The sequence below is a fragment of the Simochromis diagramma genome, unplaced genomic scaffold (genome assembly GCF_900408965.1).
Source record: "Simochromis diagramma unplaced genomic scaffold, fSimDia1.1 OVJJ01000685.1, whole genome shotgun sequence".
In the NCBI taxonomy this organism is placed as follows: domain Eukaryota; kingdom Metazoa; phylum Chordata; class Actinopteri; order Cichliformes; family Cichlidae; genus Simochromis; species Simochromis diagramma.
Window position 1 is genome coordinate 16,253,064 of NW_024387477.1, and position 13,305 is coordinate 16,266,368.

At 38.8% G+C, this 13,305-nt stretch overlaps 2 protein-coding genes across 2 annotated transcripts; one reads left to right on the forward strand and one right to left on the reverse strand.

Moving 5' to 3' along the window:
* The first annotated feature begins 3,649 nt into the window (after positions 1-3,649).
* Positions 3,650-6,866, forward strand: c1galt1c1 (C1GALT1-specific chaperone 1). The gene is made up of 2 exons (XM_040016416.1): positions 3,650-3,834; positions 5,238-6,866. The coding sequence occupies exon 2, from the start codon at positions 5,249-5,251 to the stop codon at positions 6,200-6,202; it is 954 nt and encodes a 317-aa protein (XP_039872350.1). The 5' UTR covers positions 3,650-3,834; positions 5,238-5,248; the 3' UTR covers positions 6,203-6,866.
* Positions 6,867-8,711: 1,845 nt separating this feature from the next.
* mcts1 (MCTS1 re-initiation and release factor) lies at positions 8,712-12,045 on the reverse strand. Its single transcript, XM_040016417.1, has 6 exons — positions 11,862-12,045; positions 10,267-10,419; positions 9,677-9,774; positions 9,441-9,574; positions 9,275-9,342; positions 8,712-9,185 (listed from the first exon to the last, which is right to left on the reverse strand). The coding sequence occupies exons 1-6, from the start codon at positions 11,870-11,872 to the stop codon at positions 9,104-9,106; spliced, it is 546 nt and encodes a 181-aa protein (XP_039872351.1). The 5' UTR covers positions 11,873-12,045; the 3' UTR covers positions 8,712-9,103.
* Between the last annotated feature and the right edge of the window lie 1,260 nt (positions 12,046-13,305).

The window sequence follows — 13,305 nt, forward strand, 5'->3', positions numbered from 1 at the left end:
TCCAAAGTATTTGAACTCAGTTTTCTCCCATTTCTGTGTGAATATGAGGTGCAGCTCATGTTAGGAAGTGACATTGTAAGTGCTGGATATAAATTATAATACAATGCTGCTCCCTTCTGTATGCATGCGTTATAAAATGCAACATGCCAAAAATGTTGGAAATTATCATTAGAAAAAAATTTAATATGCATTGTTGGCAATCACTAGAAGTTATTTTAGGGAGAAAAAAGGACAGTAATCATTCTAATGGACACACATAAAAAACATTAACATTTTTTTTCCAATATTTTTTTTAAAGCAGTCCTCCTTCTGTTTGAAGGAGAACAGTTTGATTCACCTGCCTGCTGGCTCTCCACCACTCGATTTTTTTTATGTCTTTCTCTCGCTCTGAAAACCTGGACCCGTTTCTGCAGAGCAGCACTTACCTGAGGCAATAATACTTTGTAGTTTCAGGTTTGTGTAATAAAGATTTCATTCCCGTTTTTATGATGAAAAAAAAAAACCAAACAACTTGTCATCTATGAGGAACACAAACAGGGGAAATGAAATTGATCACAGGCAGCACATCTTTCACAGTGAACCCTGACTAAAGGCAACTCAGATCAGCAAAATGATTTGGGGGAATTTAATTTAAGTTATCGTTTTGCATCTGCCGTATGTAACCTAATACTTGTACATATTGGATGTCACAGCCTATGTTAAGATGGCGATGCAGGGGTTAGCACTGTCACCTCACAGTGAGAAGGTCTTTCAGATCCACTGGTTGGCTGTGGAGCATGCATGGGTTCTCTCTGGGTTCTCCTGATTCCTTGCAGTCCAAGGAAATAGAGTTAGATTAATATGTGACTCTCTATTGGTGGGAATGATTGTCTCTTTGTGCTAGGTTGGCAATGCACTGGCCACCTGTAGGCTGTGAACCACTTTTTGCCCTGTGACAGCTGGGATAGGCTCTAGCCTCCCCTGCACCTCTGAATAAAATGAACGGATGTCTGCATTAGAACAAGGTTAAACTGCATCATCCATATTAAATCAAACTTTAAATTATAAATAAATTAAATAAATTATTAAAGAATTTATTTATTTATTATTTATTATTATTATTATTATAAATAAATAAATAAATAAATTATAAATAAATTAAATAAACTATTAAAGAATTTATTTGTTTATTATTTATTATTATTATTATAAATAAATAAATAAATTATAAATAAATTATTTACTACTTATAAGTTTAAGTTTACAATACAATATATTTGAGTTTGTAAATCAAAGGCAAACTCAACAAGAGTGGCACACTTAGAGTTTTCTGTTGTTCGAGGAGCCTGATGGCTTTTGTCAAACTGAAAGATTCCTCATGCTGAGATGAGTGCGCATGGCCTCAGGTGATTTATTGTCTTCATGCCTCTGAAATTACAGCTGAAAACAACATTTGATGCATCTGACAGCTGAGCAATGAATGGAAAGAAGCAAAGACACAGCAAAGGTTCAGGTTTAAGGTCAAAAGCTCAGTTTCAAATACACAAATAAATCAAATTATTTTAAAAAAGGTAAAGAAAAAATAAAAGATAAGTGCTGTAAAAACGAATACATCAGTTATCTGTTAATTCCCATAATGTGGAAATTTAGATCACTGTTTTACATCTTTATTTGACTGGAAACAGTCAAATATAGCCTAGTCTAACGTGAAACTGATATAATCCCACAAACACTGTATGACATTTCCACCCAGGCATGATCACACTCCAGGCATAAACCCTGTGCTGAGCTTATGTGATCTAGGTTGAAACGCAACAATAGAAATGCAATACCCAGACTGAGAGAATACAGGCTGAAGAGTTGGTGAGCCGTAGAGGGTTGCTGAGGTTTTGCAGGATGGTCACTCTAAGTCCTTAAACAACCGGGAATTACAGGAACGCCCAGAAGGTGTCTGTGAAGCCACAGAGAAAGCCACTAGGACACAACTCAGGGCTTTGGTTGGCTGACCAGGACCATGGTGTCTGATGTCAAAAGACCCGGAACACCGCATTATCCAAGGAGTATCACTGAAGATGTGTCCCAGAGAGAGGATATAAAATGTTTTATGAGAGGCATCTGAGTGCTTATAGCTGGTCAACAGCTGAACAGGAGCAACTTTAAATGCATTTTCTTAATTTGGTACCTGTTTAGGGACTTTTAACTTCTGTGTTTTGGTTCATGATTTCATTGTTACAGTAAGCTGAGTTTCAGTTTTATTGTTTGGTTTTCTATCTGGTGATTCCACAGCTGAGTGGTTATCACATTCGAGTACAAAAAGGCCCTGGTTTGCACCTGGGAGGAAACACAAGCAGACACGCTCTTAGTGAAGGTGCCAAAACTGGATAAATAGGAGGGTTGCATAAATTCTTTTCCAGTTTAAATATGTGCATTGTCCACTGTGGTGTCCCCTTGGGGGGAAGAGTGCAGCAAGTGATAACACCTACCTCATTTCTAGTTCCTCTATACTTTAACTACTCATGGAGTCTATATAATTTCTCATTCTAGAGGTCTTAAATATTTGGTGTTTATTTAGCTTCAGTTTCTACTTTAAGTTCATTTCTTGTGTGTTCAGTTCCCCCAGAGTTTATCCAGTTGTTTTTAATGTCAAGCTTCTGTTTTATATGTTTCTCCTCCAGTGTTCGTTTGTCTCATGTTAATGTGCGTCATAAGCAATATTAAAGACTTGAGCAGAAGGAACTATGGAATAAAAGGAAGCAAAGAGGACACCTATGTTAGTCTTTAACAAAAGCAAAAGGACACTGGTGCAAAGTTCACCAGTGTCATGTTGCTCCTTCTCTTCCTTTTCTGCACCTCTTCTCAGGTTTGGATAGGACTGTCTTGTCCTGCCCTTGGGTGGGGGTTGCTTCTGCCACTTGTTCCAGCCAGCACACCTGGAAGCTATCTTATTTATTCTCTGGGATTCAAAAGGCCAAATGAAACCTTCACTCAGAAGTCCCACTGAACCTTAGCCCTTTTCTTCTCAACCATCTTCCTGACTTTTATTCCAGTACACTGTACTAACATTGTCTACAGATTGCTGCAAGGTGTGGTCTCAGCATCACCGTCACACATTCTGGAGTTTGGATCCTGCAGCTGTGGATGTGATGTTCAACGCCTGTGCTGTCCTTACAAACACTAACAGGAGTTCTTGAAACTAGTCACGTCCCTAATCTTCTGTCTGGTGTAGGGCCTTTCTCGATCATATGTCTTCATTTTCTTTAATACTGTCTTTGTGTTCTGCTGATTAAAACACTTTTGAAGCTTCTTAAAGAAACACTATGTTGCTGTAGTTGCATGCCTCTTCTCTCTATTGACTTTTCATAGCATTGTAGACTAAGTTTGCAGAGACTGCCTCGTGCTACAAGCATGCAGCTACCTCTCTTTACACGCAGTAAATAAATACTAAAATAACCCCCACTTTTTATACTGTATGTCATTGACATCAGCTTCCTTTTTTGTGCTATTCTCAACATCAGTCATTGGTATTGATACTGTCAGTATTTAATCTGCCCACGTCTGCTACTGGGTTTTGAAATTAAGTGCAAAATTGCCGCCATGTGGGTTGCCGTAATACACCCTTATATGGGTTATAAGCCACCAAAGAAGAAGACGAGTGTGACACGCGTAGTGAACAACGAGTAGGTGGCAGTGTCACGCAGCTGTAGCGTCTAGTCTGCTTTATTGAGGTCGTAGAAGAAGAACAGTTGGCTCTACTGCTGGGTGACGTTTGTAGTCATTCCAAACAGGACAGCTGGCTGAATAAAGACTGGGCAAACAGGAGAACAACAGGAGGCACGACAGTAGTAACGCTTCTAGGTACAGTAAATTCCTTCTGCTTGTTGTCCTGGTGGTGCTAGAAAGACCCCCGAGTGAGCCTCGTAGTGTAAGACTGAGAAGGCAGGGAGCTAACAGCTAACAGTTGGTTCCCAGTGCTGTTATAAAGTTATCGACGTTGAATCAGCGATTTAGAATGATTTTGCGCAGTTTGACAACAACACTGCTAGCCTGTTGGGTGTTTGTCGTTTGTCTCGAAGTATTTCTAAACAAATATGATGTTTGTTTGTTTTTAAATCATTTTTATTATTAATTTATAAACAACCTGATGTAAAGCTGAGAGTCTCTATGTAGTGAAGACACGTCAAACTAGAAGTGCAAACTGATTGCGTCAAACAATGTGATTGACAAGCCTTGATGATAGAGTTGATTAGGTCTTTCCTCCATACGATGGGATATTGCACATGAGATAAAGTGGCAGGAGTGTTGTACAGTTATTTCATTTTTAACCTTAATTTATATTTTATTCCTTCCTAGTTAAATTTACCCTTTTTAATTTTTCATATTTATTTCCTATCTTATTCATAGCCTTTTCCTTTTTTGTTTTCTTTAGGTCACGAGCAGTTGTCCAAGCATTTCACTACATATCGTACTGTGTATGACTGTGTACGTGACAAATAAAATTTGAATTTGAGAATTTGAATTTGACATAAAGTGGCAGGAGTGAGCAACAGTACACAGTTTTGAGGCAGAGATATGATTGAATGGCCAGGAACCACTCCCATTCCTTTGTACTTGTAACGTTATACCATACTGCGTGTATTCAAACAGACACAAAGAGGAGAAGAACAAAACTGTCGATGTAATTCAATAGGATAGTCATAAAGGTTGAGTCCGAAGTGATCCCTATGTGGCATTTTTTTTACAGTTATGAGTATATTTTCAGATTTATACTCATTTAGATAGGTTTGCTTTCCCCACAATTTGTGCCACATTCAGTATGGTTTTTCTACAAGCACCAAAAAGGCACCAGAAGTTTTATTATTATCCAGATGAAGCTCAAATTAATAAAATGAAAGCTGTTCAGCTCACTTGTTTTGTCTGCTGAACAATTAAAAACCTAGTTAGCATCACAGATGACTAAGATAGATATAATATTTATCCCAAAAGTGGAGAAATCCTCATTACTACAGCTAAAAATTAAACACAATCTACAGCCTATTTCCTGGTTCAAATGGGTCTTTGGCAGTGACTACTCAAACAAGCACAATTAATATTTAAAGCAGTAAGTTTGTGCATTTGATTTTTTTTTAAAGAGTCTACTTTATGCTTTAAACCTTCCTTTAAAAAAATGGTTAAAAACATTTGTATCACAGCCCTTAGGTTTCAGGATAATATTGAAACACTTGTCTTTGCCCTAGTAATGAATTTTCTTACTCCTCCAGTGTCTGCCATCATGTTGTCTGATGGGTGTTCATTCATGAAGGGGATGCTATTGGGAGGCGTCTTCTGCTTGGTGCTGTCGTTCCTGGGCAGCTTTAATTTCAGCTCTGAGTCGTCGACAGAAGATCATCATCATCACCATATTCATGCTCTCACTAAAGACGAGCTGAAACGCCTCTCTGACAGTCGAGTGGAGGAGTTGAAGAATCAAGTGCGGGTCTACTGCATCATCATGGTACAGCCCAAGACTCTTGTGTACTGGGCCACCGTTTTGGACACTTGGAGCAAACACTGTGACAATGCTGTGTTTTACACCTCAGAGGGCTCCAAGGCACTTGAAGCGGTAGACCTGAATGAAAAAGATGACTGGGCAAGGTTGCGCAAAGCTCTCATACATGCGTATGAGAATGCTGGGGACCTGCGCTGGTTCTTTGTGGCCCAACCCACCACGTTCGCCATCATTGAGAATCTGAAATATCTCATTCTCGCAAAGGATCCCAATGAACCTTTCTACCTGGGAAATGCTGTCAAGTCAGGAGAGCTCGAGTATGTGGAGTATAGCAGCGGGATTGTACTAAGCTATGAAGCTCTGAAAAGGCTGATGACCATGTTCAAAGATGAAGGCCAATGTCCTGAAAGAACCCACACGCTGTGGAAGATGGGTGAAGACAAGCAGCTGGCCTTGTGCCTGAAATATGCCGGTGTGTTTGCGGAAAATGGCGAAGATAGACATGGCAAGGGCCTGTTCAACAAGCAGAATGTGGTCAACATGATAAAACAGAGCATGCAGGACAATCCCACTGATGTAGTGGAGGGCTGTTGCCCTGACATGGCGGTCACTTACGGCGGGATGTCCCCAAATCAGATGCACGTTATGATGTTTGGAGTTTACAGACTTCGTCCTTACGGGCACGACTTTCACGATTGGTTAACGTTTTATCCCCCTAAAGATTCGGACAACGATTAGAGCTTCAGTTCTTCAAGCTTTACGTGGTATTTTAACTGTGGTGCTTCTGTGATGGCACACGTAACTTTGGGGAGATGTTTTTCTAAAGCTGTTTATAAAACTGGATCCTGGGTAGGATTAACCTTTTTCTGTAAATTTGTACCTTTTGCACTTGGCACAATCAGCAGCCCATTCCTTTACTGTGTGATTGAATAGAAGTGTCATCCTTTGAAGGCAACCAAGACAGGTAACATATCAAAAATGTGTCCTCTCCATAGCTTAGTTACCATTGTATGGTTATGTATGTCTTCTTTTTGGTCTTAAAGGTATGAAGTAATGAGAGTTTAATTATTTAACTCTTTACAAGTGAATAACCTCTTCTTTTTTTTTTTTTAAGAATCACCTTTCTGATTTAAAGAATGTATTGGAGCACCAATGATCAGTATTGAATCAATTATTGTGCAGTCCAGCCATAAGTTTACTACACTTTTTTTTTTCTTTCTTCTTTTTGGCAATGTTATACTTGGTTATCTCAACATATGAAGACATTGTAAATAAACAAATTAAAGGCTATCTTAGTGTTAAAACACATTTCTTTTAAAATCACATGGGAGTCAAGGTGAATGGATAAGGTGACTTTTGTATAATGAAAGCAAAATAAAAAATAATTATTAGACAAACTTAATTTGGATTTGTTGTGTTGTATGGGCCAGCAAAGATTTGTGGGAATGGGAATCAACACACTCAGGCCCCTGACAGTCCTGATTGCTCCTGACCTCAGTGCCTGCAACCACACTTCGTGGGCCCCCGGGACAACAGATCCATGTTATTTCTTCTGGGTTTTATCTTGCTACGCCTCACAAATCCTGGCAGGTCTGGCTAAACTGGCAATTTCTTTTATTGCTCTTACTCTGGTTTCCTCTTAGTTTGCTCTGGGAAACCTTACCAGGGTTTATCTCTCCTGACAACACAAACTCCTGGATCACAGGGACATGCAAACTCCTTGGTGACCTGAATGCAAGCAACCAAAGTGAGTTTACTTTGTAGGGTTGCTGCGCTCAGCATTGGGGATATGAGGAGCTCAGAGTAGAGGTGCTGCTCCCTCATGTCAAAAGCAGTCATTTGTGGTGACATGGGCATCTGATCCAAATGTTTCCTTTTAAGTTTTCCAGGTACGCTCTACTGGAGATAGATGGAAAAACCTGTTGGAGAAGTTATGTGTATGGGAGGGGCTCAGGAGCAACTGGAAAGTGTTGGTAGTTAGATGGCAGCACTGGATGGATTGAAATAGAGCATATGTTAAATTAAAGAACTTTATATTTTTTTTAACTTTTTTTTTTTTTATTAGATCTTTTAAAGTAGCACTTATTGCAGGGCTGTAAACAGCATCAGTTTTAAGTGGATATTTGAATGTTATTTGACCTGTCATGTAGATCTGGCAAGGTTCATGTAATAAAGAGAGGCAGAATAACAGGTCTAACGTCTGCGCACACTGACACGCCTTTGCTCTATATGTAAATATGTTCACATCCTGTACCCTGAGGTGACAAACTGCATCACTAAATGCCGCTTTATGAAAAGGTGAGTTTCTCCAAAGATTTCTGAATTGGTTACTAAGAAATTGTGGTCTGATCTTTATCAGAGTCCCAGTAATAGAAAATAAAGATGATAGAAATAACACATAATTCGTTCCAGTTTCTCTTTCTTTATTGCGAGTGCCGCCAATGCTGTAATGATTAACACGAAAGTGATGCTGGTTCAGTTCCAGTAAGTCAAATAAGTGTATATACCCTTTAAGGGTGTGTTGCAAAACATGCCAAATCAAACACAACGTTGTGTTTGATTTGGCATGTTCTGCATGTTGTGGTGACTACTTGCCACAAGGAAGCAACTGAAAATAGCTCATTTCAATATTTTTATTAAGCAGATTTGTTATTTAAAATGCTCTCCGTGCAGGCTGGGAAAGGTAAGATTCTCTGAGCTAATCGCTTCTCCCAATGCTACTCGGAGTCAGGCATTACAGTTAAGGAGATATAGGCTTTGTGCCCTGTAGTGGTGCCAATCCATAAAAATAAAGACCGCACTCACGAAGTCTGGTTTATGTGGACCTGTCTTCAATCACAACTGTTTTTCTAGAGAAGTTGGAAAAATCTGTCTTTGTGTTAATGGAAGACCAAAGAGGAAGACCTCATACCAGCTTTGAAGCACGGTGGAGGGAGCATCATGGTATGGGGCTTCCTGGTTATTTCAGGGTCTGCGTGTTTAAAACGACAATGTTTATGCATGTGGCAACACTCCACTATCTGATCCTCAGGGGGTCGGGTGATATAATAAAACATACAGAAGTAAACAGTACAGCTAAAGAGGAAAAACTCCCTTTTAACAGCAAGAAACCTCCATCAGAACCAGATTCAGGGTGGGGCAGCCTTGTACTTTGACCAGTTGGGGGATGAGAAAAATTTTATGGAGCTTCAAGTTATTAATTTCAACGTTCTTTTCCAGCCCCGTTTAATAAAGACAGGAAGAGTCCAACTGTTTGTGCATTTTTAATCAGATTGTATTTGTCCGTAATTACGGCTTTAGATGAAGAGCAGACTGTGTTTTCATGAGAAATCAAATCAAGAAACCTTTATTAATCACAAAGCATTCACACAAACGTTTTCTTGCAACTGCACATCAGAGCATGTTGACATGTTCAAGTTTTGTTTAAGTGGTTCATTTTACAATTTGTTTTCCCGCAATACAAAATGCCAACTGAGATACACTTTAAAGCAAGCTCTTTCTTTTATTTTTGCATGACAGTGACGGTTGATTCAAAGCCTCCAGTAGATTACACAGCTAAGTCTCTAGGTGTAAACAGTTGACTGGCAGCTCATGCTTCGCTATCAGGAGCTCCGTACATCTTCCAAATGGCTGGCGTTATCATTTATACGTCTTCATGTGCCACAGTCCATCGTTCAGATAGTGGACGTTTTCAATCCCGATTCCCTTGTTGACTTTTTCTCTGTTTGCAAAACAAAAGGGCGGGTTGAGCACATTTAAGAAAAAAGAAGCAGCAGCAACTAGTGAGGGATTTACTCAGTAAAGTCTTACATGTTCTCTGTAGACATCTTCATCACGCCAACACAAAGTGCATGTTGTTTCCCCTCTGCCATGATTGCCTGAATTCACTTATTAAAGACAAACCAATGGGGGAGTTCACATGAAATAGAATAAATGCTTAAACCTAGAAGACAGAGCATCATGTCTGAAAGGATACGACAACTGTGTCAGCCTTAGCTGGGTAGAGTTTAGCGCCTGGCGATGTCAACCCGGGGCACATGATGTTGGCTCCACTCAAGACAAATTTAATGGCCCCTTTGTCTACTTGCTGGTGTGGAAGAATAAAAGGATCTACAAGAAGGAAAAACAACAACAACAAAAAACAGAAAGTTCATCAGAAGGCGGAAATTAAAATACAGCGAGCAATAAGCGGCATTAGAAGGTCTCGCATACATTTATGCAACAGTCTGAGGGTTGGGTAGAAAGGTCCTTCTCTCTGTCTGAAGAAAAGCAGCTCTCCATTCACTGTCAGGATTTCAATGTGTTCATGGCTGCAACAAATAAAGAAACAAATGTAGGGATGAATCTACAAACTCAGTTTGGATTCGGAAGGTTGTGTGAAAGTAAATACAAACTGAATGCAATGATTTGGAAATCTTATTGTTCACCACAGAGAAAAGAAAACATCAAATGTTTGAATTGACGTAGCAAGATATTCCAAAAAAAAGTTGAGACAGGGCGATGTTTACCATGTGTGGCATCTTCTCTTGTCTTAACAAGTCTCTAAACGTCTGAGAACTGCTGGACTTTTGGAAGAGGAATGCTGTCCCGTTCTTGTCTGATACAGAATTCTACCTCCTCAACAGTTTGGGGTTTTCTATATTCCAATGTGAATAAAATATGGGTTTATGAGATTTCCAAATTACTGCATTCTGTTTTATTCCGATTTTACAAAGCATCCCAACTTTTTCACAGTTGGGTTTGTGTTCTAGAAAAAATACACCACATATAAAAATAACAGATATTAAAATGAGCAATCATACCATCTCACTATCTTCACAGGGTCCTTTTTCGGCATTATCTGATTGAGCCATGCCTCGATGTCAGGGAACTGTTCCAACAGCTGATTTTTGATACCTTTGATCACTGATGTCTTCAGCTGGATACAGTTGGACACATTTTCCTTTTCATCAAATCTGAAAGGAGAAAAGGTAACACGTTTAACACTAGAAAAAAAAACACTGAAACTGAGCCTTAAGTTAAAGTATTTAGTCAATGTGCTGTAGCAAACATCAGGAACGTATGCAGGCATTAAAAATTTGATTTATACCTTTTAAACATGGTTTTAGAAAACAACCAATATCTCTCAACCCATGTTACACATTATTATAGATATACATCGTGTTGAATAAAATATTTGCTGTCAACACAACAGCTGTTTTGTGATCTTTGATCTGGCAAAGATTTCACACTGAATGCCCTTCCTGACACAACCCACATTTATCCAGGTTTGGAATGGCCCCTATGAGTGTGCTGGCTTTTGGTCCCCATAGCTGGGAGTTCTCTAAAACTAAGTGGATCAGTTTAAGTCCCTGGAGTCAATCACCATAAACTAAAGACGGTACACAAGAGAACTGAAGAAGAGGCAGGAGTGGGGGGAAATTGGGGTAGTGGGAGATTAAAAGTTTTACACTTTTACTACGTTCACTGCCGCTATCTTGGATTGTAAACTTGAGGTTATGATGTATGGTATGCCCGGCATACTTTAGACATGTGCAGAGGAAGGACAGTAGATATATTGGCCAGAGTATGCTGAATATAGAGCTGGCAGGTAGAAAGAAAACAGCAAGACCACATAGGAGGTTCATAGATTTATACTATAAGACATGCAAAGGATTGGTGTGACACAGGAGGACGTGCCGTTTCAATCCCTAAAAGACAGCAACTGAAAAAAAGTTGGCAACAAATGTTCTCATATGCTGATTACACCCCAGCCCTGAACTTTTCCATGCATTCCTCACAGGAGGTATGTTTCAAAATCCAAATGCATCTATAAACAGTAAACCTATTATCCCCCCAGTACACAGTCAGCATGAGAAGAGAGCAGATAAAAGTGATTAAGGAGGCGTCCTGCTTGGCCTGTTTACTTCAACGACTTACACCTGATTTTATCATATAACGTAATTGTACCTCGATCTGTCCATCAATCCATCTCCCTCGTCGCCAATATGTGTAAGCTCAAATAAAAAATATTGACTTAAATCTGCTTAAAGTTATTAACATAATGGTCATGGATATTTTCAAAACACTTCTAGTTTCAGTGTTTGAAATGTCACTTTTCACGTTCTTTCAGTACACAGCGACAAGTAGGACCTGTAAGTAATTCATTTAGCTCAGTCATAAGAGGCAAACCACATGCGTCTGCATATTTTCAGACATCACACAGCACCCTTAAACAACCTTTATTTTCTGTTAGTCCGCCGCAGCCTAAATTTTATATCGGCAACAAAATATCTCATATATTATCATAAGTCGAGCCTGCTTGTCTTATTAGCTGAGCCCACTTACAAAATTCGAGGATGCTAATCAGTGAGCTAGCTGTTGCTAACTACAACACTTAAAATAACCAATAACGTACTTTTTAAACATCGTCGTTGGTCGTCGTTACAGCGTTCCTCGAGTGGGTGAAATTATGTCACGGTGTCTGCTTTAGACTACGTTCAGGGAAACAAGATAAAAGTCACAAGAACATCTATCAAGTAAAGCTAATGCAACCCCACGCCTGCTCAGCAGTGGAGGGCCAGCGGTGCGTGGGTTGCGCCACTTTGCAACAGTTTTCACGTCACACGGCAAGTCAGGTCAAAAGGCGCGTCATCCTGTTACCTAGGTAATATTCGTAACACAACCGTTTCTCTTATCACGACAAAGTCCCGATATTTTTTATTTTAATTTAATTTCCTTTGTGACAGAGCAGCTTTAGTAAGTCGCATTAATAACTTCAATGTTTATATATATATAAACATTTTAAAAACTGAGTATGTGTATAGTTTTAACAACACCTATAAAAGCATGTAAAAACGTTGTACCAGACAGATATATATATATATGTATATAGTGGTCTCTCCATTGTAGAGGTTTGGGCATTCCTCGCTACACTGTACAGCATACAATACATTGTTAAGTTTGTGTTTAGGAAGTTTGTCTTTGGGATGAACCAGTTTCTGTCTGAGTGTGTTGCTGGGTCTGAAGTAAGCTGGGATGTCGTGCTTGGAGAAAACTCTCCCGAGTTTCTCTGATACACCGGCTACAAAGGGGATGACAATGTTGTTGCGTTTGTCTTTCTTATCCTGCCTAGCTGGTGTCTGATCTTCTTTTCTGTGAAATATCTGTTGCTAAAATGAAAGAAAAGCCAGTCACCTACCATATATCGTAGCATATTATAATCATTTAATAAAGCAATGTTTGTTGTTTGAATTTTAAGATGGCGATGGTATTATATTGAAAGTCTTTCATGAATTGTAATTTTCCCTCATTAAAAAATAGTTGTATGATAAATGGTGTGTTCTTCATAATTTCATCTTGAATAATAAAATATTGTATCACAGATGTTTATCTGAACATCCAGAGTTTCTGCGCGGTAAAATCTATAATCAATATCGATTTTGAATACAGTCAAGTCTTTCTTAGTAAATTCTATTGGAAAAGTATTGCTGGTGCAATGGTTAGCACTATCATTTCATAGCCAAAGGTTACTGGTTCAAATCCCATGATCATCTCAACTTTTTTTTTTTTTTTTTTTTAAATAAAAATTTAGTTTATATATACTTCACTCTGGTTACTTTAACATTCGCACCACAGTGCAAAAAGAACATTGTAGTTAAAATATTTAACTTTGTTAATATAAGGGGGACAGAAAATCAGGGAAGACAGAAAAAAAGAAACGCAAAACCAAAATGAATGAATTGGAAATTTGTACATTTATAGATATAAAATCCTGCCAGAAATATTGTGAGATATATTACAAAGTAAGCTTTTCAAGCCAAAGTTAAAGCTGCAAGTAATACAATCCAAGATAAATATAC